The 26,322-nt window shown below is 41.6% G+C and overlaps 6 protein-coding genes across 6 annotated transcripts; 4 read left to right on the top strand and 2 right to left on the bottom strand.

The window, feature by feature from the left end:
• Positions 1–790: 790 nt before the first annotated feature.
• ATC70_000689 (Dihydroxy-acid dehydratase) lies at positions 791–4,023 on the top strand (the record flags this gene model as incomplete). The annotated part of the gene is made up of 5 exons (XM_064820100.1): positions 791–1,053; positions 1,106–2,482; positions 2,548–3,574; positions 3,628–3,909; positions 3,967–4,023. The coding sequence occupies 5 exons, from the start codon at positions 791–793 to the stop codon at positions 4,021–4,023; spliced, it is 3,006 nt and encodes a 1,001-aa protein (XP_064684020.1).
• A 1,918-nt stretch (positions 4,024–5,941) lies between these two features.
• On the top strand, positions 5,942–9,648 carry ATC70_000688 (uncharacterized protein; the record flags this gene model as incomplete). Its single annotated transcript, XM_064820099.1, has 11 exons — positions 5,942–6,470; positions 6,531–6,544; positions 6,604–6,658; positions 6,710–6,844; positions 6,904–6,941; positions 7,011–7,061; positions 7,119–8,440; positions 8,498–8,762; positions 8,818–9,174; positions 9,228–9,305; positions 9,358–9,648. 11 exons carry the CDS (start codon positions 5,942–5,944, stop codon positions 9,646–9,648), a joined length of 3,135 nt encoding a protein of 1,044 aa, XP_064684019.1.
• Positions 9,649–10,225: 577 nt separating this feature from the next.
• On the top strand, positions 10,226–12,262 carry ATC70_000687 (uncharacterized protein; the record flags this gene model as incomplete). The annotated part of the gene is made up of 8 exons (XM_064820098.1): positions 10,226–10,462; positions 10,527–10,566; positions 10,622–10,946; positions 11,000–11,508; positions 11,567–11,622; positions 11,679–11,825; positions 11,885–11,914; positions 11,972–12,262. The coding sequence occupies 8 exons, from the start codon at positions 10,226–10,228 to the stop codon at positions 12,260–12,262; spliced, it is 1,635 nt and encodes a 544-aa protein (XP_064684018.1).
• Positions 12,263–13,096: 834 nt separating this feature from the next.
• On the bottom strand, positions 13,097–15,055 carry ATC70_000686 (uncharacterized protein; the record flags this gene model as incomplete). Its single annotated transcript, XM_064820097.1, has 4 exons — positions 13,097–13,915; positions 14,101–14,448; positions 14,497–14,718; positions 14,792–15,055. 4 exons carry the CDS (start codon positions 15,053–15,055, stop codon positions 13,097–13,099), a joined length of 1,653 nt encoding a protein of 550 aa, XP_064684017.1.
• A 2,827-nt stretch (positions 15,056–17,882) lies between these two features.
• On the top strand, positions 17,883–19,756 carry ATC70_000685 (uncharacterized protein; the record flags this gene model as incomplete). The annotated part of the gene is made up of 5 exons (XM_064820096.1): positions 17,883–18,210; positions 18,271–18,792; positions 18,849–18,987; positions 19,047–19,168; positions 19,224–19,756. The coding sequence occupies 5 exons, from the start codon at positions 17,883–17,885 to the stop codon at positions 19,754–19,756; spliced, it is 1,644 nt and encodes a 547-aa protein (XP_064684016.1).
• Positions 19,757–20,182: 426 nt separating this feature from the next.
• Positions 20,183–24,816, bottom strand: ATC70_000684 (uncharacterized protein; the record flags this gene model as incomplete). The annotated part of the gene is made up of 5 exons (XM_064820095.1): positions 20,183–22,690; positions 22,750–22,992; positions 23,049–24,097; positions 24,160–24,177; positions 24,240–24,816. The coding sequence occupies 5 exons, from the start codon at positions 24,814–24,816 to the stop codon at positions 20,183–20,185; spliced, it is 4,395 nt and encodes a 1,464-aa protein (XP_064684015.1).
• Positions 24,817–26,322: the final 1,506 nt, after the last annotated feature.

Here is a 26,322-nt window from a genome sequence, read left to right as displayed (position 1 = left end):
TCTTTTTGTAGGTATGTGTGAATGAATTACACAACATTCATGAGGAAAAAATTGATGCACTTTTTCAACTGGTGACTGCCGCGCAAGAGGCTTTTTGAAGAGAGCGGATCAAGAAATGCCTCCCACTTTTGATGAGATGAGCACCTGTAACGCTCATTGCGTGCATACACTAACCACTAGACTCTTGCAACGAAACGTTTCATAAAAATAGCCTGGATAATCTGCTTGGAAGCGTCAATTTGACAAGCAATGTGTACAGCAGCTATCAATATGATAGTCGGATTATGAGCTTGCATGATTGTTGTTGCTCCACATGGCTTCCACTTTTGAAACAGGCAGCGAGCTGTTTCAAACATTTATATTAGCTTAATTGGCTGTCAGATGTACATGTAGAGAGTAGTAGAGTATACGTGTGTATATTGCTTTCATATTTTACGTCATACAGTATTTATCACACTGCTGCTGTTGTGCGATGAGAATATTCCTGTTTAACAACTCGAATAATAATGATATCAACGGATGTGGGACAGTGACACCAACGTACACTAGAAAGTGCTTTTTATGGTGAATATATTCTTGATTTGTAAAATGGCATTGCATAACCTGTTGGTGGTGAGGTCGGGATTGCAGCTTACCGTTTTCGTTTTATTTATCCCATGTATATATATATATTTATATTTATATACATTTACTCGTTGATGGCTATAAAATACCACCTCTGATTTGGAATTGCTTTTTTCTCTTTCTCTCTTTTTTTTTTTTTTTTTTTTTTTTTTGTTCATTATTTATCATGTCTGATACAAACAAAAATCAAGATATCGATAGAGGCGAGAAGATTGAGTCGATGAGCGCTGCTGAGGCATCACCATCCTCAACAGCCTCTTCCTCTCCTGCTGCTCAGGATGCTGAAAAAGCACCAGTCAGTGGGCATGCTCAGCATCCAAATGGCGGCGATGTGCCTCCAATGCAGCAATTGACCGTTGAAGAGCTCTACGACAAGGACAAGTATGATCTGTCTACCATGGAGCCTGGAGATGTATTCGTGCTGCTGCAGTAGGTATCTTTTTCACCAGCCATTGAATATGTTGCTGATTTAGCTGCCTAGAACTTCCACTGACGGTTTGACGTCGGATGAGGCTGCTTCCCGTGTGGAGAAGTTCGGCTACAATCGCTTAGACCATAAAGAAGTGAATCCCATCCTGCAATTCCTGGGATTCATGTGGAATCCACTCTCTTGGGTCATGGAGGCCGCCGCTCTGGTGGCTATTGCTCTCTCAAATGGCGGTGGTCAACCTCCAGATTGGGAGGATTTCATTGGTATTATTCTACTCTTATTAGCAAACTCAATCATTGGTTTCTTGGAGGAACGTCAAGCTGGTAACGCTGTCAAGGCATTGATGGACTCTTTGGCTCCTGAATGTAAAGTAAAACGAGATGGTGAGTGGCGTACTATGGAGGCTGCTGAACTGGTGCCAGGTGATGTGATCTCAATCAAACTCGGAGATGTAATTCCTGCTGATGGGCGTCTTATCTCGGCTCATGGTCAAGTATCCATAGATCAAGCTGCTCTTACCGGCGAATCATTACCTGTAGGTAAACATGCTGGTGACGAGATCTTTTCTGGCTCCACCGTCAAGCAAGGCGAAGCTGAAGCAGTAGTCATTGGCACTGGGCTCAATACCTTTTTCGGCCGTGCTGCCAAATTGGTAGGCGATGCTGGTGACGATGTGGGTCATCTCCAGTCTATTTTGGCAAAGATTGGTAATTTCTGTCTCTGCAGTATCGGCATCTTTTTGGTGGCTGAAATTCTGGTCATGTACGCTGGATTCCGTTACAGTTATCGTGATGGCATTGATAACTTGCTTGTATTACTCATTGGTGGTATCCCTATTGCTATGCCAACGGTACTCTCGGTTACACTGGCCATTGGTGCGAAACAATTGGCTGAGCACAAGGCTATTGTCACTAGAATCACTGCCATTGAGGAGATGGCTGCAGTAACCATCTTGTGTTCCGATAAAACCGGTACCTTGACTTTGAACAAACTCATTGTAGACAAGCCCACCATCAAGACCTACGCTGAATATGACGCCGAGGAAATTATTCTAATCTCGGCTTACGCTTCCCGTACTGAGAATCAGGATGCCATCGATTTCTGCATTGTGAACTCATTGCCTAACCCAAAGGAGGCTAGAGAAGGTATTGAAGAACTTGAGTTTGAACCATTTAATCCCACGATCAAGCGTACAGAAATCGTATACAGAAAAGATGGCAAGATTTACAGAGCTACAAAGGGCATGTCGCATTTCATTCTAGATCTTTGTACTCGTGACAAAACAGAAGAACAAATCCAATTACTCAACGATGACGTTGATGAGTTTGCTCGTCGTGGTTTGCGTTCTCTGGCTGTGGCTCTTGAAGAAATCAATGGTGATGACTACAAAGCAGAAGGCTCAGGCCTTGGATTCAAGCTTATTGGTCTGTAAGTAGTCTTGAATTACTGTGTCGTGTTGAATGATGTTGACTAACTCGGACTTGGCAATGAAGCCTCCCCATTTATGATCCACCAAGAGGTGATACTAAGGAGACCATTGATCGTGCTATCGAACTGGGTGTACAGGTAAAGATGATTACAGGTGACCAACTTGCTATTGCCAAAGAAACCGGCCGTCGTCTTGGTATGGGCGACAACATGTACCTTTCAAAGACCTTGAAGGATGGTCCTCCTGCTGGCTCTGGATACAACAACGTAGATGAACTCGTCTTGCATGCTGATGGCTTTGCTGGTGTCTATCCTGAGCACAAGTATGAAATCGTCCAACGTCTTCAAGCCATGGGCCATATGACTGCAATGACAGGTGATGGTGTCAATGACGCTCCTGCTCTCTCCAAATCCAATGTGGGTATTGCTGTTGCTGACGCATCTGATGCTGCCCGATCTGCCGCTGATATCGTGTTGACTGAACCTGGTCTTTCTGTCATTATTGAAGCCTTGATCCATTCTCGTCAAATATTCCAGCGTATGAGAAACTACTCCATCTATACCTGCTCCGTCACGATTCGTGTGGTGGTTGGTTTTGCTGTCATGGTGTTTGCCTACAAGTTCAATTTCCCTCCCTTCATGGTGCTGATTTTAGCTATTCTCAATGACGGAACCATTATGACGATTTCTACAGATCGTGTACGACCTTCTCCTTTCCCGGATCAATGGAACTTGTTTGAAATCTTTTCATATGCTATTGTGTATGGTCTGTATTTGGCTGCTTCTACTGTCGTCTTCTTTGCTGTGTTGTATGACACCACCTTCTTCCAAAGCCGCTTTGGTGTCGCCCCCTTTGATAGCCCCAATGATGGTGTACTCCACTCTGTCATCTATTTGCAAGTATCCACCATCTCACAAGGCCTCATCTTTGTTACCCGATCTCAAAGTTGGTTCTTTATGGAGCGCCCTTCGCTTTTGTTGATGGCAGCCTTTATCTTTGCTCAACTGATTGCTACTTTCATTGCTGTTTATGCCAATTGGGGATTCACTGATATCCGGGGATGTGGATGGACGCTTGCAGGCATTGCTTGGGTAAGTCACTGTAAATCCTTTTATATATTCAAGACATGCTGACGTTTCTCTAGATCTGGAACTTTATTTGGTTTGCTCCTCTAGATTTGATCAAGTTTGCTATGCAAAGATACTTTAGACCTGCTAAGAATACTAAAACTACTGATGCTGAATCGATTCGCCGCTCAAGACGCTCTTCTGCTGTGTCCACTTCTGGATCAGCCCGTTATTACGCTAACCGTACTCAATCGTTGCGTGCCTTATCAAGACCTCGCAACTTTGGTAAACGTATCCTTGGCCTCAACAAAAAGATGTCCATGGAACCTCATGAATTGAGAAGATTCTCATCTGTACAGGTAATTATTGATACATGCGATTAGATCAAATGAAATGATGCTTACCATCTTGTATAGACAAATCATGCCGCACAAATCTTGACTGGTGGAAATGGCCAACAACCTACTAAATAATCATTTTCTACGTTATTCACAACTTAATTTTCTTCTATTTATTCTACTTTCACAATTCGAAATCCAGTTTTATACATATCATATATGCTGTTGTACTAATTAATCGATTTCAAGCCTTTGTAATATTTCTAGACTTTTTGTCATTGTTTCCATCAATAAAGTGGTAACGTACAATTTGATTCCATTAAACAAGTGTACTGTTTCGATAAAAGAGCTCATAATCCGATTATGCTCAGAAAACTGGTAATAGAATTATTAAAAAAATACTTGAACTAAACAATAACGCTTTTCAATTCGCAATTCCCTTTTCATAAGCCTTCAAAAACATCTTTTACCTTCATGATCTGTTTTGCCAGCCAAAACTGATTTAAATCCCGCCTGGCATTTTCATCCTTTATTTGTTAATTCTGATCAAATTTCGACTTCATTGTCAGATTCGACTATATGAAATGTGAAGACCACCCCATGCTTCCTAATACAGCCCGTGGTGATAGGGCGAAGTGGTTAAGCATCCAACATGCCATCTGGATGATCCCGGTTCAAATCTCAGTGAATGCATTTTTGGTGATTATTTTGACGAAGTACTGATGTCCTCGTTTGGTGTTTTGTGCTCTTATTCAGTATCCATCTTTTGACGATTCGCATTATTGTATTGGCTCTAGGTGCCGCACCTGATTAGTAGTAGATTTCTTTCCCAACTTAGTTCATTATATATATCTTATTGCCCATCATTGCAGACATTGGGCCCACCAACAGTCTTTTCTTTCTCTCAGTATGACGTTTTAAGGACTTTAAATAAAACCTGGAGCTCGTCTCCCCTACAAAAAAAAAGCTTCCTTAAGCTTTCCTGGAGTACTTTTCAAGGCGTATCCAATGGTACCAAGTAATATAGATGTTTTGAATAAACTTATTGAATAATTTGCGAAAATATGAAAAGAGGTTTCTGGCCAAAAATTCGAAATTTTACATATCAAAGTCCCACAAAGATGATTTCAGAGGCTACGTTGGATCGATAGAAACATTTTGATTCAAGATATATCATAGTAAAAGTCTTCATTTTTGAGGTCAAAAACGCGATGGGTTGATTTTTGATGAAAAGCATGAGGCACCCCTTGTTTTTCGTCGTTTTTTTGGGGATGTTTTGTTGGTCCCAAAAAAGTTGAGCAAAGATATCTGGAAGTAACTGCTAGTCGAGAGCGATTGTTTGACGCTATTTTGGAGATCTACAATGGCGTGTAACACAAGAAAACACGACTTAAATACACCCTAATCTCGCTATGTTTTGCATATATTTGACTAGTAAGAGGTGATGTAACTATGTTGTGTGTGCGCAAATGAGTTGCTCTCATTGATACAAATGTGGAGTATCGTACAAGAATTAAATCTACAGCTATAGGCTGTTTATGAGCAGGTTTCTGTGATATTGAAAAGCTTAAAATGCGAAATTTCGATGGGATTGCTGGATCTGCACAAGGGTATGGAAGATATCGCACTGATTCGCGGTTGCACTGATCTACTTCACCTACCAATGCTTGCCTCATGGCTTGCTGGATACACTGCTAGTACTAACACTCTACAAGAGCAAGCACTACAGATATCACTGTGAAGAACAGCCAGACAAATGTCGATTATTATAAAGTGGCATTTACCATTGTACAGCCACGTTATTTACACAAAGATTTGTCATTATGCATTTGCGATAATTCAAAGCTGGCTAAACCAATCTGCCTACCATATATGGCAATATCCCATCATGGATCATTGGTTGGACTAATCTTTGTGGGATTAAGTTTTTCCTGCATAAAGATCTGAGACACTGGGCACATTTTTTTTTAGACATTGACGTCAAAGACGAATGTCTAAAAAAAAATGTGTTTCCATCTTCTTTTTCCTTCTTCAACTGTCTTCTCTCCTCAGAATGAACCAGGATACAGAAATGGAGAAATTGTCTCCTCGTCCAGAGGATCCCAATCGATCCTCCTGGTACACAAATGACACAACGTCAGATCACTCGTATGCACAATCCACAATCCACAGCCATGACGATGTAGCCATCAATATGAAATCATCGCCATCGCTTGTACATAGACAATCTTTCCATAAACTAGACTCCAGCGAAGACGCCCAAAACGAAAACTACATGCTGACTGAATCATCCTCATCGCGTGCGATACCCAATACATCATTAGTAGCAGAGCCGAAGGAAGCACCTGCTGCTGCTGCTGCTGCTGCTGCTGCTGCTGTTCCACCCACAAAGCCAAGTTTATGGACACGATTCAAGTCATCACTACCGACATTTACCCAATTCAGAAAGACAATCAAAGCTTCGATTGCTCTGTTAATTGCTATGGTGTTTGTCTTTGCTCTTGAAACTCGTGAAGCTATTGGAAGTTCTGTTCTACTGGTGGCCATTGTCACCATCTTTTTCTTTCCAGTGAGAACCATTGGTAATCGATCCACATTGCGATAGAGACCGTAGCCATGCAATGCTAACTAAATTTATGCAGGTATTCAAACAGAGGTAATATTGCTATAAAAAGTGCACTTTTCATTGCTTTGATCTGAGCAACATATGGATAGGCAGTATTCTTGGGTGTTTTTGGTGGCCTGCTAGCAACAGCATGGAGTTTTCTAGGTGAGTGTTGAGACGTGGCATGTGAAACGTAGCACTGACAGCAGTTTACAGGTGCATACCTTGCGAGTCTTGCTCGAAATCATTCTGACCCGAACCCCATTCAACCAGGTGCCTGTGCAGTTTTAGCCGTATTTTTGTTCTTGGGGACATTTGTCTTGAATATCATTCGCATGAAGGTGCCTAAAGGTAAGCCGACATCAGTAGGACGCTGTGGTGTGATACTCATGCGGTGTCAATGCCGATAGCAAATTTTGGAGCTGTTATTGCATGCATTGTATTGTCAGTAAGTTGGCCCAACTTTCATCAATCGATTCAATCCTGTCATTTACCAATCAATCTTCGTTGACCATAGTTCACTATGACGTATTCAGCAGGCTATGCGCCGATGGTACCAGCGATTATAGTAAGTGAGCGATGGTGCTAGGTTCAATCGATAGTACGAGTGCTCACGGTGATGTAGTGGCTATTTTTACGACCTGTGGCAGTTGCTGGAGCCATCTGTTTAGCTGTTAATTACTTGATTTGGCCAGACGACAGTATCAACAATTTTTTGGGCATCACACGAAAAACGCTTGCAGGCTACAATACGTTTTTCAAAGAGCACTCGGAAGCATTTCTCTCCTGTTCACAGGCAGCAGAAAAGACATCTCTTCCCTCGCTCAACGCGCGTCTCAAGAATGGCGTATTGTTGATGATTGAATGCAAGCGAGCTGTCAAACGAGAAATCATCTATTCACGTATCTCTGATGTGGATTGCAGCGAGCTATCCAAAATGGTGACCAACATGCGAAACTCACTGCATGGCGTAGGATTGGCTTTGATCATGAAGAACAACTACATCTATTCCGATACAAAAAACATTTACTTTAAACGATTCAACGAGCCTGCCATTTTGGACGCATTTCGAACATCGGTTGAAGGACTCAAGCCTCTTGCGGCAGAATTATCCAGCTTATGTTACGCTGCTACCAATGAAGCCTCGACTCGACTGGGCAACCTCCACTATCATCCACGAACAACACTCAACAGTATTCTCTGGCCATTTCCTCGATTTTGGGTCTCCAAACCTAAAGGCCCTATCACTGCAATCAACACAGCACCATCCACCACATCAGCACAACTGCATGAACTGATCCAGCGCTTCGACCAAGTAAGCAAGAGCGACAAGGTGTTTCGAAAGTTTTTGAATATGAATGCTGCAGACATTCCTCGCAATGGACCGCTTTATCTCATCTTTCTGTACATTTACAATCTGCGAGAACATGCTACAAAGGTCGCTGAATTGATCGAGTTGATTGAAAGATTGGAAACAGAAAGAAAGAAGGCTCGATTTTGGCTTCCCCATCAAACTCTCAAGAGGTGGATCATGTCAAATAGCAATGTTGGTGGATCTGTGGGAGCGGATGAAGGTGAATATCAAAACCAAGGCGGCAATGATTTGACTCGTGTAGCTACTCGTGGTGACAACAGAACGAGCACGGAGGATTCGAATGGCGATCTTTTTGAGCCCAAGCCCAGCCATGCAGACAAACTTGGAGATCCAGATGTGTCAGCACCAGTAACAGCCACTCAAAAGTTCTTTTATGGCTTGTACCTTGTTGGACAATGGCTCACTGATACCACAACATTCTTTGCTTTCAAGACTGCCGTTGGTGTGGTGATGTTGGCGATTCCAGCCTACCGGCCTCAAGATCACACTTGGTATATGGATTGGAGAGGTCAATGGGCCATGATTACGCTTGTTCTTTGGATGTTTCCAATGACAGGTGCTTTTATTTTTGGGTAAGCATGTATATGCTTTGATCGAAGCCATAATTGACTCACCAAGGGGATGTGTAGCTTAATTGATAGAATCATTGGATCCGTTGTAGGCGCTGTTCTGGGCATCGTGATTTGGGAAATGTGTCGGGGCAATCCTTATGGCATGGCTGTTGTTTGTTTCGTCGTATTTCTTCCATTGTATCATGTGTTCTTCTTTGTGCCTAAATACAGAGTTGCTTCATTGATGAGCACAGTGACCATGCTGTTGGTGGTAGCGTATGAATATGGATACGTTGTTGGGGGACTCACAAACTACGATCAAGTATATACGGTGGCAGGAAAGGTAAGCATAAACACCAAGCAAAATGCATTTCAGCTTGACTAAATGCCTATGATAGCGTCTATTGCTGGTGATTATCGGTATTGCTGCTTCAGGTATCTTGATATCTATTCCATTTCCTCCTACTGGCCGTGTTGAATTGCGAAAGGAAATTTCTTGTACCATCCGAGATATTGGTAAATGCTTTGGTATTCTCTGCGCTAGTGCTGTTTCTCCTACTGGCCAAAAAGCTGGACCTCATGTAGCCAAAGCATTTGGAGCACTTGCTTTAGAGCTTCGTCGTCAAGTTGCAGATGAGCGAACACTGCTTCATCATGCTTCTTATGAACCTCCTCTTCGCGGATACTTTCCTGCTGCAAGTTACAAGACTCTTGTTGAAAAGATGGATAATATGTCTGATCTCGTGACAAACATGGTATGTCAATCTGTATTGTTGATGGGCATACTATCTCATGTAAGACTATATAGGGGCTCGCTTTGAGAGAAGTCCAAACAGAATGGAGAAAAAGCATTGGGTCCATTCTAATGAGAGAAAGAAAAGAATATGTAAGTAGCTTTCAGAGTTTGGTACGTCTTTCTATACTGACACACTGTTTAGCTCTCCTCCATCTTGACCAGCTTGAAGCTTATATCTACTACACTTGCAGCAAAATCGTCACTACCACCCTACATGATATCGCCTGTCGAATCAAGACAGAGATTTGTAAACCTCCTAGAAAAGAAAATCATGATTGAACCCAAAGACATTGCAAATCCATCCTTCCCATGTTACAGTGCCTATTTAATGAACAGTTTGGTGTTTGTGGATGAGCTGCAAACAGTGTTGACTGTAACTGAAGATCTTGTTGGCGTTGAGGATCCAGAAGATTGGATTGTTTCTCGTGTATAATAACCTTAATATTTTAATCCTACTGTAATATTTAATAAACAGACTACTTTTTCACTAAAACCAGGAAAGCGAATGGGAATATTTCGATAGTGGATCTATCCCAATGTTTGGGAAGATGATCCTATTGGCTCTCAGAAGCATAAGAAAGGCCATGAATACAACAGTGGAAAAATTCCCAGGGCAAGAGTAGCATGCCAAACTTTATACACGTTTATACGACTTGACTTTATGGGAATATGTGTAGGCCAGGCATTACAAGAAAGGGCAATGTATATTACTCCTCTTTAATCCGATGATAACAGTAACAGATCAATGGGCAATTCATGCCGAACTAGATGGCTGATTGGAGGGTGACACGCAGAGTGCATTTGCAAACAACCGGGAGATTTGTTTGAAGAAATTTAGTCATTTAATTCTCATCGCTAAATAGTTTAACGTGTATTGAGAATTCACACAAGCACTCAATGTATATTCTATCCAAAAGGCTGTGGCACCATGCGTCTCCATAATAAAAGCATATAAAAAGAGGCTCACTATGCAGAATCCAAACATTCCATTTTTCACTATCCTAAAAAGCATGGTCTATTCATCCAAACTGCCCTCACTCGACCTACCCAAGTCCAGTATCATCCAATTCCTCTTTGTCAACAAATTCAATACGCCTGAAGATAGACCTCTCTTGATCGATGCAAATGACGGCAGATACCTCACATTTGCTGAACTCAAAGATCAAGTGCTGAGATTCGGTGCTGGTTTGCAAGATGTCTGTGGGTTTCAAGCAAATGATGTGGTAGCCGTATATGCGCCGAACCAGGTAATTAAGCTGTAGCGCTGCGAATTGCAGATGGATCAAACCAATATTCTCATTTTACCCGTAGTACAACTATTTCGTCCCAATTCTCGGAGCACTGGCAGCCAGTGAGTGGCATTCTTGTACTACTGCTCAATGCGTATGCTAATCAACTCTTTTTAGATGGTGCTGCAACCACAGCAAATCCCAATTACAATGTAGAAGAGCTCTCTTATCAATTGGAAATGTCTAGAGCAAAGGTGATCATCTGTCATGAAGAAAATGTCAAAACTGCGCTGAAAGCAGCTGATCGTGTGGGCATCTCCAAAAAGAACGTGTTTGTGTTTGGAATGAGCAATATCGATGACACTCAACCATTCCAAAAGGTATTGTTGGCAGCAAGAAGAGCTGTGCCTGATGCTCTTACATACCAAGAGGCCAAAGACAAGGTAGCCTACCTGTGCTTCTCTTCTGGCACTACTGGCAAGAGTAAAGGTGTTATGACAACGTAAGATTAGCACCTGATTGGCATTTTTTTACTTGACTCACTCTGCAAAATAGTCATGCCAATGTCACAGCCAACACATGTCAATGGACCTCCATTGACGATCCATTTGTTGATCGCAGTCAAGACCGTATGATTGCCGTGCTGCCCTTTTTCCATATCTTCGGCCTTTCTGCCATCTTACACACAGCCGTCTATTGGGGCATTCCTGTACACGTTTTGCCTCGCTTTGATTTAATCAAATTTTGTGAAATAATAGAGAAAGAGAAGATTACCATTGCTCCTCTTGTTCCTCCCATCTATGTCCTGCTAGCCAAAGAAGAGTCTGTCTTGAACTATGACTTGTCGTCGCTCAGAATAGGCATTTCTGGGGCTGCTCCATTGAGTGGAAGTCTGAGTAGAGAAGTGAAGGCTCGCTTACCTCATTTGTCCATCAAACAGGGCTATGGACTGACAGAGATTTCTCCTGCAGCCATAGCCGAGCCTTTGGATCGTGTCATTGATGGTTCCATTGGTGTATTGCTTCCAAATATGACTGCAAAGGTGGTGGATGAAGATGGAAAAGGTAGTATTTTTGTATCTGCAATGGTATATCTTGATGCTAATGGCATGAGCTATCATAGAAACGGCACAGGGCGAGCGTGGAGAGTTGTGGTTAAGAGGCCCCAATGTCATGAAGGTATATGCATGTTGCATACTAAGTGCTTAAAGTCTGGCATTCTCACTACTTTACAGGGATATCTCCATAATCCACAGGCCACTGCTGAATGCATTGACGATGAAGGCTACTTCCATACAGGCGATATTGTGGTTGTGGATGAACATCAACACTTTTTTGTTGTGGATCGCATTAAGGAATTGATCAAATACAAGGGCTTTCAAGTATGTATACACGATCAAATGGCAAATTTGTGATCAGAGAGACTCATCGATGTGTATAGGTACCTCCTGCTGAACTCGAAGGCATCTTGGTAAGTGTCTAGTCATACCGTCTCTATTCAATGGTACTGATAGCATATTGTAAATAGCTCAAATTATCTATTGTTGCAGACGCTGCCGTAGTGGGTATCTACGATAGTACACAAGCTACAGAGATGCCTCGAGCCTACGTAACACTCATCAGTGGAACTGCTCCCTCAGACAAAATTGCTCGTCAAATTATGAAATTTGTGGCAGATCAAGTAGTGCCATACAAGCAGCTGCGTTCGCTACGATTTGTTGATACTATTCCCAAGAGCCCATCTGGAAAGATTCTTCGTCGCGTCTTGCGTGATGCTGCTCATCAAGAAGAAAACACTGATAATAGGCCTAAACTGTAACAGTAATAAATAAAGCGCGTATTCGATCAGCCTATATCGTTATCAAAAGAGAGAGACAGCTGAAATATATACTAAATAGTCAAATCACAGCTTGCTTTATTTTTGCCTAAATCATTCCCTTGATTTTGTTTCTTCAAGAGAGCCAAGCAAGAAATGCTGTTTGTATGTACATCATACTATAAATACGTCTTACAACCCAAGTATTTGCGAAAATTGGATGTATTTGAACCGTGAATTCTCGTGTTATACGCTGTTTTAGACCGCCAAAATAGCATCAAACAATCGCTCTCGACTAGCAGTTACTTTCAGATATCTTTGCTCAACTTTGTGGGGACCAAAAAACATCCCCAAAAATCGACGAAAAACCATGAGGGGTACCTCATGGTTATCATATCAATTGCGCCCACCTCTTGGTAGTGCCCTAGGGACCTACTTACACGGAGCAATCAATAAAAACAATTTAAAAAAAAGTACCTCATGGTTTTCATCGAAAATCAAAAGATCGCGTTTTTGACAGCAAAAATGAACACTTCTATTATGGCATATACTAATTCAAAATGTTTCTCTCAATCCAATGCAGCTCATGAAACTTTGTTTGTAAGACTTTAATATATAAAAACTCTACATTTTGGGCAAAACCCTCATTTCATATTTTTGTACATTGCTCAATAAGTTTTTTCTAAACACTGATTGTAGTTAGCACCATTGGATGCCCCTTGAAAAGTACTCTAAGAAAGTATTAGGAAGTATGGGGTGGTCTACACGTTTCACATAGTCAAATCTTAGAAGATAGATCAATGAAGTCGAATTTTTTTTTATTTGTATGAAGATTTATTATATAAACTCATAAAAAGTATTTAAATAAATATAAAAAGAGAGCGGGTGTAGTATAAAGTGACCCCAAAATACGGACAGAGGTAAGGCCAGGCAGAATGGCAGCTGGAAGCCAATGTAGCTATAATGATCTCTAGTGGGTATATAAGGCAGCAGTAAGTTTCCCAGAAGCATGCACACGCGATTCTCTTCTTCCGTGATATCGGGACGTTCCTTCTTGAGCTGTGTATGGGTAATAGACTTTCCAGCTTGCCTCGCCAAGAGGTTTCTCGGAGTAGCTTTGAGAATCATAATTCGTCTTCTAGGCAGATCACGGGTGCCTTCCTCTTCTTCTTGGTCGTCTTTTTCATCAATCAGTTCAGAAATAGGGAGCAGTTCGTCAATAGGCATATCAGCACTATCAAGATCAAAGCTAGCATTGGAGGCAGTAACAGCGTCAGAAGTGCCAGAGGGAGCAGTAGGAATAGATACACCTGTAGTAAAAGAACCTGAGCCAGAAGCAGATACAGCAGCTTGATCAGATGTAGTACCAGAAGTAGAAACAGACTTGACAGGACGCTTGGCATCAGCGTACATGTGAGTTATGCGCTCTTGACTATTTCTGGCCAGCTTCGCCCAGTTGTTGTCTTCTGGTTTGCCCTGTGCCTTTCTTTGATATCTTTGAAGTTTGTACTTCTCTGATCGGATGGTGTTATGAAATGAGTTTCTGATCGACTTAACAACTTGCTTGGATTGCTTCTTTGCTTTGGTCTGTTGAAGCTCCCAGTAATGCGACTCTCGTTTTGGAGCGAGATGCACGCGAAGAAGAATCTCCAGTAGCTTTTTCAGTGATCTGTTAAATGCCTTATTACTTGCTCACATGTTTTCGAGATTTGTTTTGTACAATCCTCGAGCCACCATCGTGAGTTCACTAGCAGGTTGAGGCGTATCCCTTGCGATAGCATCGAGTATTGGCGCAGTGGCGGACGACAGAGCAGCAAATGTAGGATGCGAGATCTTGGTACCTCTTGGCCAAACAAAGCAGTATGCAGGTAATCAATGTGTCTGCTCTGGAAAAAATCCTTAACGCCATTGCAAAAAGCCGTAGACTTCAAGGCATTAGAGGGAAATGGAGGAGCAAAGGTAGTGACATTAGTTTTCATATTGTAGCCTGCTGGGAGGATGTCTTGTGTTTGGAAACCATGAGCTTTCTTCAGCTGAATATTACCACTACGAGTTACGAGCTGCGAGGACTTCATTGAGAGCATCAATGTGTATACCACCAATTGCAAGTCCATAACATAATCAGATACATCATGCAATGCAGTATTTAGCTTCTGCAAAAATGACTCGACAAGATCGGAAGGCACATCCTTTCATAAAAGGCTCTTGAAAGACACGGTACAAATGCGATATTCTACATTGTCTTGGGGAGCTTCAACCATGGATTTATCAAATGGATTATGCGAGATTGAAGACATTGCTGCACGTGAAGGAGCGCCAGACACAGAAGACATGTCGGATACCATGTCCATGCCAGAGAGGTCGCGGCGAAGGAACGCTACAGAGTCAGAAGGAGCAATAACCGGTATAACTGGGATGGATGCACTTTCACCAGTGAATGTAGACGTAGTGGCCTGAGGCTGTAAAGATGCCACAATAGCATCGAAGTGATCCTTGACGTACTGTTGAAAGTACTGAAGTTTTGCTTAGTACCAGGTGTTCAAGATGATTTTTCAATTCATCTTTGGCACATTGACAGATCTTTTCAGAAGTAGTCATGACACCTAGGGGGAACTTCTTCACCGAGAGTAACGTCTTCTTGAGTGCATCCAATTTACTAGGCTTGTCAATGATGGGCCTTGCTTTGTTTTCAATGATTTCCCTCATTGCTTGAAGAAAACTATCCATCAAACGCTGCGGCGAGAAACCAAATGACTTGGACCTTTTGACAACAGGTTGGTAAAATGATGTGGACATGGCATTTGTGGATGCTACCGCTTTATATTCTCTTTTTTTTTCCCTTTAGAAACGACACTTCTTTGGGGAGGACGACTGGTTTGAGTGCCAGTAAACGGATCTCTTTGTTCTACTTTTGTTCGCACACTAGACATTTGACACAGAAAAAAATAACTAGACAAGAAAAATGTGAGCATTTGTGATGGTACATCGATTGAACAGATCAATACATACTGTAACAAGAGCAGCGCTTTATAAATTTGGTTATAAATAAGAGCTGTCAAGATACAAAAATATGACAACTAAGAAATGGTTTTAGATAGTGTTAATGCTACGCAAACAAAGAGTGTAAATGAACGAGAAAGGATAGGGAGAAGAGAAATACATACTGAGAATGGATGCAGCTTTCATGAAGGAAAACTTCAAGCGGTTTTGCAGGTCAGGCATCAATATATCAGACCTAGAACAAGTTTGGGGTACCTTAAATAATGCTGTCAATAACTGTTTGACAGATGAAGAGATATACCGCCACATATTAGACAGCAGTTATCTTTACATTATTCAAACGTTACTTATCATGTCCTGAAGAGAAGACCTACAAGCTTGATCAATAAAAAGCTGTACAAAAAGTAAATAAAGCATTGTGCAATTCAATATGTACAAATACATTCGTTAACATTACATTGAAATATTGGAAGAGCGTACACTTGCTTTACAACTGCTCCACAACTGACACCAAGTATCTGCCTGTGAAGCAAGTATTTAATTGTGCAAGAGCTCTGCAAACTAAGCTGTGTGTACGTTCGATATTCAGTATAATAGACTAGCCGATCAATCTCGCTACGCATACAGGACTTGTATAAGATCTACAGCAATTTTTTTGAGAGGTTGTCATTGTAAAAACACCGCTATTATAAGGAACATTTCCAACAAATGCCAAAAAAAAAAGGTATCCAAGCTGAGCGTTTGACCTTTCAATTCCATGATCCTCATTTAATCAGCATCGCAATCATCATTGTCATCAACAGGAAGGCATTTGGGCCAGCCAGCAGCAGTGCCGTCCGCTAAAATCGATTCAAACTCCGTTTGTCTTTTCTGTTCAAGATTGGACAGATTTTGCATTTTTTCGACTTCTTTAATTTATTTTATGATATTCGACTATAAAAATTGTAATGATCACCTTACGCTTCCTAATACATCCTTAGAGTACTTCTCAAGGCGCTTCCAATGGTGCTAATTGCAATAGGTGTTTTGATTGAGATTATCGAGCAATTGGTAAAATATGAAATGAAGTTTTTAGCGAAAAAGTCGAAATTTTGCATATGAAAGCCTCATAAAAGTGACTTCAGAGGCTGCTTTGGATCGAGAGAAACATTTTGATTCAATACATACCGTAGTAAAAGTCTTCATTTTCAAGGTAAAAAACGCGATCGTTTGATTTTCGATGAAAACCATGAGCTACCCCTCATGCTTTTTGGTCGATTTTTGGCCATATTTTTTTTTGACCCAAAAAGTTGAGCAAAGGTGTCAAAATGTTCCTACTACTCGAGAACAATTGTTTGACGTTATTCCGGTGGCTCATAAAGGTCTACATATCAAGATATAAAGGCTTGAAAACTGCCAAATTTGGCTATGCATTGCTTTATGGCTTTTATTTACATGACATGAATTACATCTCTAGTAGCTATACTTTTCTGGAAGAAAAGGTCTGTAGCCTGTGCAAGTTCTAGTTCGAGTAGAAGGAATATTGATTTTAGTAAGACTATTTCATGCAAATTTTGATGCGTTATATTATTGGTAGGCTTAATATTAATAGAAATATAAAGCTGAATTGGCTGCTTGAATGCTGCGGTTTTTCACCTTCGCTTCACTAAGATAAAACCCCCTTATAGGTCAACGTTACCAAATATTGAATTAGGTGCGTTATGTTCTTGGTGGAGGGACCAAGTTTCCCCCCTCCCCAATGCTAGCTTCGCCAATGGTTTTTTCGAGCCTTGACGGTACTCAGTGCTTTAATTTTTTTACGTCTCTGATCTCTGATTGACCACTCCGACGTTTTTTATATAGTTTTCTGGTAAATATATTAGAGATGATGGTGGGTGGCAGATGTCAGATATTATGCTCGCAAGATTCAAGGCATGCCAGCATCAGTTTAGCGGAGATTAAACTAGTTTTTGGCTGCTGGCTGGAGAAGTCCATGTCTTTGCAATGCATGGAGGCAATTGATGCTCGTGAAGCTAATAAAAGAGATCATGGACTGAGATGTAAGCTACATTGCCTTGGCATTGGTCTCGACTGAAGAGCAATGGTGACATTTAGGGGCTGGAGACTTACTGTCGCACTAACATTTGCTTCTTCTGAAAGTACGTATAGCTCAACTTTTAACAACCTATCGTCCTGATTTCTTATGATTGATGTGGATAAAGTGCATTCATCAAATCCAAACCAACAAAAAAAAGTTTTGTTCTCCCCCAAAACCAGGCAAATGTCAAAACTCAGTCTATCTGATGGAAGGTAAGGAACAACAAGATCTTCAATCAATTATCTTTTTTTCCTCTCTTTCATTTTTTTTCGCTTTCCTCACTTATTTTGACATTTGAGCAGTGTTTTCATATACACGGGGTATCATATCCCCTTTCTGACCGCATTACAGACACTAAAACAGAACTCTATCTCACGCTGAGGTAAATACTTTACCCATTGATCAAGCACAGGCCAATCAAAACCAACATGTACCTTGCCATTACTAACAGATTTCCCACTTGAAAAGACATCAAAATCAAATATAAGGACAAGCTGCTTTTTCGTTGATATTCTGCAATTTCCCTCGAATTTTTCCTGTTATACAATGACCATCTTTACATCCAAGAGACAGCCTATCCCAATCCCAGATATTGACATTTACTCCTTCTTATTTCGACCCAATGAATTCAACACAACTCGCTCACAGGATCGTCCATTGTTGATTGACGGCATTTCTGGTAAATCATTGACCTTTAAACAAGCAAGAACTATCTCGGGTCAGTTGGCTACTGGCTGGAAAGAGAATGTTGGATTAAAAAAGGGCGATGTGGTCGCTGTATTTGCTCCCAATCAGTACGATCATGCAGTGCTTTACTTTTCGCTGTTGGCTGCTCAATGTACAGTAACTCCCGGCAATCCCAACTACACTGAAGGTAGGCATATCAAATGTATGTATGCCTTTTGAAAGCATGTCTTCTAACATATGCTTGTAGTTGAGTTCAATCATCAAGTCCATAAAGCACAAGCCAAGGCCATTATTACTGTTCCTGAATTGCTTCCCGTCTTACTCAAGGTGGCTGCCAAGAACAGTATACCCAAGGACAAGATCTTTTTGTTCGGCGATCGTGCTATTGATGGCGTACAACCCTTCAGTGCTATTGCATCCAAGCAAGTCATGCAGATCCCAATACAAGGTGTGGATAGCCAAGATTTAGCTTTTATTTGTTTTTCCAGCGGTACCACAGGTGTGGCAAAAGGCGTCATGCTGACACACAAGAACTTTGTCTCCCAAATGATAATGGTAACTGATTTCGAGCAAACAGATGCTAATCAAAAGGACGACATGATTATTGGTTTCTTGCCATTTTTCCACATTTTTGGCTTGACTACACTCGTTCTCCGTGCCTTTTACTCCAATACGCCCGTGGTTGTGGTTCCCAAATATGACCTGGAGCTGGTGTGCCAATTGATTGAAAAGTACAAGGTGACACATGGGCCCATTGTACCTCCAGTTGGTAAGTATACATTGCAATGTAGATGATCTTGTAACTCACTTTTATTAAAAATGCAGCTGTTCAACTCGCAAAGAATGATGTCGTCTTGAAATACGATCTCTCCTCGCTCAGAATCATTAGCAGTGGTGCTGCACCTCTTGGTAGCGAGCATATAGACGCTCTGCATTTGCGTGTCAAGGCTCCTGTGAGACAAGGGTAAGCACACTCTTTATCAAGACAATAGCAATGACTCATGCGTATTTTCTCTATTGTAGTTATGGTTTGACCGAAACCACAGCTGGCTGTGTATACCAAAGACTTGGTGTCAGTCCCTCTGGATCTACCGGTGTGCTGGTTGCCAATATGGAGTGCAAACTGGTAGATGAAGAAGGAAATGGTAAGAGCAATAATCATGACCCAATAGACATATGACAGCTCATTCCGTTTATCAGAGTTAGGACCAGATCAACCTGGCGAAATTCTTATGAGAGGGCCAGTCATTATGAAGGGCTATTTGAATGATGACAAGGCCAATGCAGAGACATTTACACATGATGGCTGGATGCGCACGGGTGATGTCGCCAAATTCGACTCCAAAACTGGCGAATTCTTCATCATTGACCGTATCAAGGAGTTGATTAAATACAAGGGCTATCAAGTAGCACCTGCTGAACTGGAGGCACTTTTGATGAGTCATGATGCCGTTGCTGATTGCTGTGTCATTGGCATCTACGACTCTGCACAAGCAACTGAGCTTCCCCGAGCCTATGTTGTACTCCAACCATCTGTTCCAAAGACGCCTGCTTCTGCTACCATGATCTCCAAGTTTGTTGAGGATAACGTCATTAGTTACAAGAAGCTACGTGGCGGTGTTCAGTTCCTTGATGTGATTCCCAAAAGCCCCAGTGGCAAAATTCTTAGACGTGTGCTTCGTGATGCTGTGCTTGAGGAGAAGAAGCAACAGCAACAACGAGGTAAACTTTAAATTATATATTAGACTCAATAAAAATATCATATATCATATCCAATGCAATAAGTATTATTTCAGTTGTCCATCATATATCAGCAAAGCGCAATGTTCATTGACTTCATGCTTCAGTGTAAATTTGACTGCGTCTCAGGCACGCTTTCATGCATTAAAAATTGCCCCCCTGAAAGCTTATCGTTAGTTGTTACTTGAAATCCCAAACCATATATAAAAAAGGCCATTGATTATTTTATATTGTTTTCTTTTTTTTATTTCTCTTTAGATTGAAATGTACAAAGATAAGAAGGAATTTGTTGTTTTTTAAAAAATATTACAGAATGTGATTTCTAAAGGTAAGAAATAGTAGTGTATAAATAATAATCTATAGAATTATGTTTGAAATGCAAAAAAAAGGGGGTAAAGAGTAGATAAATGAAGAGGCATTTATCGCTTGGCCTTTCTAAGTAAGAAGACAAAGAACATAAAGGCAAAGACGTTGAAGACACAGTAGGCACAGAGAATACCGAAATCGCGCCATCTGTTGTCAAAGTGCCAGCCGATTCTTTCCTCGTAGAATTGGTTACCCTTGGTGTAAGGACAGTAGTTACAGACACCAGTAGAAGAGTTGGATTGCAGATAACCATTGCCACCAGCGTTGAAGAAGTCAGCCATGTAGTCACCACAGTTCATGCCAGGAGGGCTGTTGATGGGGGTCCAGTCATTGTCACCGCAAACAACTTCGACACTGTCCATGACATTGACAACAAGACCTTCAATCACATAATGATATGGATCAAGCCAGTACATCCAAGCTCTCCAGAAGTAAGGCATGGAAGCAGGAGGTTGCATGATACCAGCAAACAGAATCAAGATGGAGGTGAAGAAGGGGTTGATGACAGCAGCCATAGGAGGGGTAGCAGAGAAAGCGGCAATCATGAAACCAAGAGAGACAGAGTAGAACAAGAAAACGGTAAAGTGGATGTAGAAGAAGCCTACACGATCAGACACGTTTTGAAGGCCTGCAGTCCAGTAGAAACAGAACAAGAAGATTGCAGAAAAGACAATCAAGTAGGGGATTTCAACGAGGATACAAGACAAAGCAAATGGTGCCCAACCGTAATATTTCGAGGCATACTCTCTTCGGAACCACATTCTTTCTTGCATGAAACGAGGCTGAGCCAAGATAATCAAGGCGTTGGACATCAACAAGGTGGTAAATACAGAGAACATGCGGTTTTGCAAATCGCTAGGAGTAGTTCCAAGCTTCCAGAAGGAGAAACCAGAGATAAGGCCAATGAAACAAACGTTGAACAATCTACCCATGTTGTAGGTAGGACAACGCCACCAAGAGACATTCATACGCTTGTAGACGAGCCAGAATTGTTGAGCAAAAGAGAGAGAGTAAGGAGTGCTGCGGTTCTTCTTGTTGGGATCAATGCCTTGATGGATAGCTTCGAGTTCAGCGTCAAGAGCCTTGGCTTCAGGAGAAGCAGTCCAGACTTCAGACCAGTCCTTGGTAGCCTTACCAGCAGTACCAGCACCAACACATTCGAGAATATATTCAGCAGGGTTAGCTTGAGGCGAGCACTTGGGACCACCGTTGGATTCAAAGTATTCAATCATAGTACGAGAGTTAGGACCAATTTCACCACAGTAGGCAGTTTTACCACCACGGACCAAGAGGACAAGATGATCAAAGTGTTCAAAGAGAGTGGCAGAGGGTTGATGAATGGTACAGAGTACAGGCCAACCAGCATCGGCGAGCTTACGAATGAAACGGACGATGTTGAAGGAGGATTGAGCATCCAAACCAGAGGTGGGTTCATCCAAGAAGAGAAGCTTGGGCTTACCAACCAATTCGGTGGCAATAGTAAGACGCTTACGTTCTTCTACAGAAATACCGATACCAGCTTCAAGATCACCAACAAGAGCATCAGCAATCTTTTCCATTTCCATGAGACGAAGGATTTGTTCAACATAGGCGTCCTTTTCTTCCTTGGGGACCTCAGCAGGTTGACGAAGATAGGCAGAGAACTTGAGAGCTTCACGAACAGTGGCATTGGGATTGTGGACATCCATTTGCTCACAGTAACCAGTAGTACGTTCAAAGTCAGCACCGAGAGGCTCACCATTCAAGTAGATGCGGCCTTCAATTTTACCAATAGTCTTACGCTTGGCCAGCACATCCAGAAGAGTAGTTTTACCAGCACCAGAGGAACCCATCAAGGCGCAGAGATGTCCTGGCTTCACGATACCACCAATGTCATTCAAAAGCTTGAGCTTGCCACCCTTGATAGGGACAGTATAATCCATATGGTGCCATGAGAAGGTAGTGCCATCATTGACAGCTTCCATCTTTTCATCGTTTTCAGTAACAGTTTGTTCAAGAGCTTGAGTCTCATCGATTTCCTTTGGAGCACAACCGGCCTTGTACACCTTGGTGATAGAGCCTTCCTTTTGAAGATCAACGTATTCCATTGCAAGAGCAGTAAGAATAGTGAAGAAAAAGAAGAAAAGCAAGACAGCGACAAAGTTGATCCAACGTTGCCAAGTCTCATAACCGTAAGCAGTGTGGAGATAGTCATCACCGAGCACATAAGTTTGACCAGGAACAGCGCCAGGAAGGTTACAGGTTTGGTAATTCGTGTTGGTGTAAGAAGGACCATAAGGAACAGAATTGGGGCCCTCGCAGGTAAAGTGCATGCCGTGCAATTCGTTGGAAATCAAAGCCTTGTAACCATAGGCAAGTGGGTTGATCCAGTAGATCCACATGAGCCAGGGATGCATTTGGTTGTAGGGAATTTGATAACCGCAGTAGACGAGACAGGCAATCAAGAGGATACTGGACAATTGAGAGGCAGTGAAGAAGTTGGGAGAGACAGCACCCCAGAAACGGAAGAAACCATTCATACACAAATTAGTCACGACAAGGATGATGAAGAAGGTAAAGAACTAGATTAGAGAGGGAATATGAGTATATATGTACGTTATCAAATTGTCTTAAATCTTACCTTTCCAGCATCGAGCACAAGGCCCATCATAAAGTAGACACAGAGTTCAAAGACAATGACTTGAATCAAAGCCAAGGGAACATCAGCAATAACAGTAGCAATATAGAAAGCAGAGGGATGATACAAAGCGAAATGCTTGTGCTTTTCCAACACACGTCGGCCCTGCATAAAGGCACTGAGTTCGGCTTGAGCAATCAAAGCATTGAACAAGAGAGAGAACAAGAAAGAACCACCACGAGAGAACTATATCCAACTTATGAGTCTATGAACACGCTATGCAACATGACAGATTTACTTACAGCACCACTGGCATTTTGAGGCATCATGTAAAAGACAGAAGCCATAATCAAACCCTTGACAACAACACCACCATAACGAGAAACAAGAGCACCCTTATCACCAAGAATCAATTCAAATTGGCGGACAGTAAGAGACTTGACTTGGTTGAAATAAGTGGCAACAAAGGGAGAGTGCTTGGGAGCGTGCTTTTGGTGAGCATCCACAAAGGCTTGACGGAACTTTTCATCGGGACGATCTTGATTGATCTTTTGTTCGTATTCATCACGTTCTTGCATCATTTGGGAGTAGAGAGCAGATTCCTTGTAGGCCTTTTCAAATTGAACAGAATTGACAGGCACTTGGTTCTTGTAGCCTTCACGGTATTCACGTTCGTTCATGTTACAGAGACCAGTCAAGAAATCAGGAGTGGATTTACGGCTAGGACAGAAGAAACCCATCTCCTCAAAGTAGCTCTTGGCAGCATTAGTGGGACCAAAGTAGATACAACGACCTTCATCAAGCACCATGACCTTGTCAAAGAGATGGAAGATACTGTCAGAAGCTTGGTAAAGAGTAGAAATGGTAGTCTTGTGCAAGATGTCAGTCATGATACGGAGAGAACGAACATAATCAAGAGCAGAAGAGGCATCCAAACCACGAGTAGCACAATCCCAACAGTTGATGGAACTACGAGTGGTCATTTGTTCAGCAATAGAGAGACGCTTACGCTCACCACCAGAGAGACCACGCACAAACGCGTTACCGACCATGGTGTTCATTTGCTTGGTCAGACCGAGCATGTTACCCAGCATGTAGAGAACCTTGTTGATGAACTCGCCCTTGGATTCACCTTCGAGACGTTTACCAGGCGTCTTGTTCTTGAGAGCAAACTTCAAGGTCTGCTTACAGGTCAAGGTAGGGTAATGGAGATCTTCTTCTTCGTTGTAACAGACTTCACCACGGAAGTGCTTGGAAAACTCTTGAGCTTCAATACCACCATAGTGGACGGAGCCTTCAATGTTGGTGTAAGAGGCACGCATGTTGGCAAGCACACGCAATAGAGAAGTACCTAAAAAGAATCAATGTTAGCTCGTTGTATTTACATGTACTCATTCAACCATAAACACATACAACCAGCGCCAGGACGACCTAGAAAGAAATAAGCAATGTTAGTATGTTGTTTATACATGGGATCACTGATTATACGGTACCGAGTACGAGAAGCATTTCACCGTCTTTACAGAAACCATCGTTTCCCTTGAGGATAGTAAAATCATGACCTTCATGCTTTCCCCATTTCCAGAATTGCACGGCATCACGAATCCAGGTCCAGTTGGTAGGAATCGTTTTAGCATCAGCACCGAGACCTTGTACGACCAAATTCTTCCAGACGACACCCATATGCTTGGGATGGAAACCTTGAGATTCGCTGGTTTCAGTTTGTTCACGCAAAAAGTCAGTTAGATCGAAATCCTTGACATCGCCTTTTTCTACTTGATCAGGTGTCATTGATTTACGACGAGAGATGCGAGATTGCTGTGTCAATTCTCTGCGGATCTCTTCATAATTAGACATGGCCTCTTCAATGTTGACAGCATTGCCCTCGGCTTCACCGAAAGCACCGCCATTGGGATAGTTTGCAGTTGATGTTTCATTGTCGCTGCTGATTTCTTCTTTACCATGAACGCCTTCAATGGTCGATTCATCAGAGTAGTGATTTCTGTTTTGGTATTCTTCATCACGATTGTGTCGCTCTTGCGGCATACCTTGCAAGGCTGGCATATCCATTTTGGATTATATAAACTTAGAGTATGATTGGTTGATGTGTGAGAGAAATGTGATGTAAGAAAGAAAGCAATGCAAATAAGAGATGAAGAAGCAGAAAGCAAGTCTATGATGATGAAAAAAGAAGAAGAAAAAAAGTGATTATTGCGATTCCAAACCACCTCTTTATATAACTTTTTTTCGATTCATTATGTTGGATTCTATTTTCGGGTAAATTTTGAAGGGCCTGAATGATTCTACCATTTTTTGATCTTCCGTATGCAAAAAAAGAGTCTATGCGGTAAAACCATTCAATGGTTATGTTTGTAGTAGTACCAACTTACATCACTGACATTGAAAATGTTATCTTGAATATGAAATGCTACATTGAAGCACTGCAAGGGCGGATGCCAATATATATACATGTACCTCTAGCTGAAAGCGCCGGCTAGACATGATGACAGAACGATCCAAGAGAGCAAAATCCACATAGATGGGAGTATACAAGTGAAGGCGACATTTGCTTTTCAAAGTGCTCCGTCTAAATCATTTTGCCAATAATATGTTTATTATTTATATAAACTTTTGTAACTGCGAGTGCTGAAGAAGAGTTTGTTTTGTTTCTTCTAGACGGTAAAATTATTCATCATTTCATTTTTTTTGCGTCATAATTCTTTCCATCATTGGATAATGAACATGGCAATCTGAATCAAACATATAAAAAAGTAGATTGAGTGCTGTTTCTGATTTGTTCGGGAGCACAGTAACAGCTTGCTTTTTTCTATTTCACATTCCATGAATGCAATGTTGCAAGCTGATGCCAAAGACCATATCACCGTGGAGTCGGTATACACTCGGACAACCCCGACCCGTTGCCTAAATAAAAAATAGACCAAACCTGTCTTTTGATGAGTAATACAGCCCACATGTGATCTGGGTGTCGATAGAGTGCTTATCTGTCAACCTTTTGATTTGTCTACTAGCACATCTGGATGGCCACTATATACAAAAAATCCCAAAATTGATAAATTTAGAAGAATGAATCTGAAAAGGAGACTTCATTGTAACACATTCGCAGCATTTCATTAAATTATCTTGATCTCTCCGCATCAAATTCATCCTGATTGTTGCATTATTTTGGGAGAACGAGGCTCTCTAGGTCTTGGTACACATCAGTAGATCGATATTTTCATCAAGATGAGCCATTTCGTTTTTTTTTTTTTTTTTTTTGATTCCAAATAGCATTGCTTGCTTCACTGTAAAATGTCACTTCAAGCCATGCTGCCAATGCACGCTGTTGCTTGTTTATCAGAGATAAGGTTTCCTCTTCGAGGTGATCCGGATGATAATTCTACCTATCGAGCAAACAGTCTCCCATCCATCTCGCAGGTTGTTTTGCTTGACATTCGAGCCAGCGTGTAGAGTAAATGCAAGAAATGTACTACAGAGCAAAAAGGCATATTGGCTAGATGTACCAGAAATCCGTCTCTTCTGCTATTGATAATAATTCTAATCATATTTGCTTATCAA

Source organism: Mucor velutinosus (genome assembly GCF_035048745.1).
Source record: "Mucor velutinosus strain NIH1002 chromosome Unknown tig00000041, whole genome shotgun sequence".
Lineage (NCBI taxonomy): Eukaryota > Fungi > Mucoromycota > Mucoromycetes > Mucorales > Mucoraceae > Mucor > Mucor velutinosus.
This window is presented reverse-complemented; position numbering and strand designations above follow the sequence as displayed.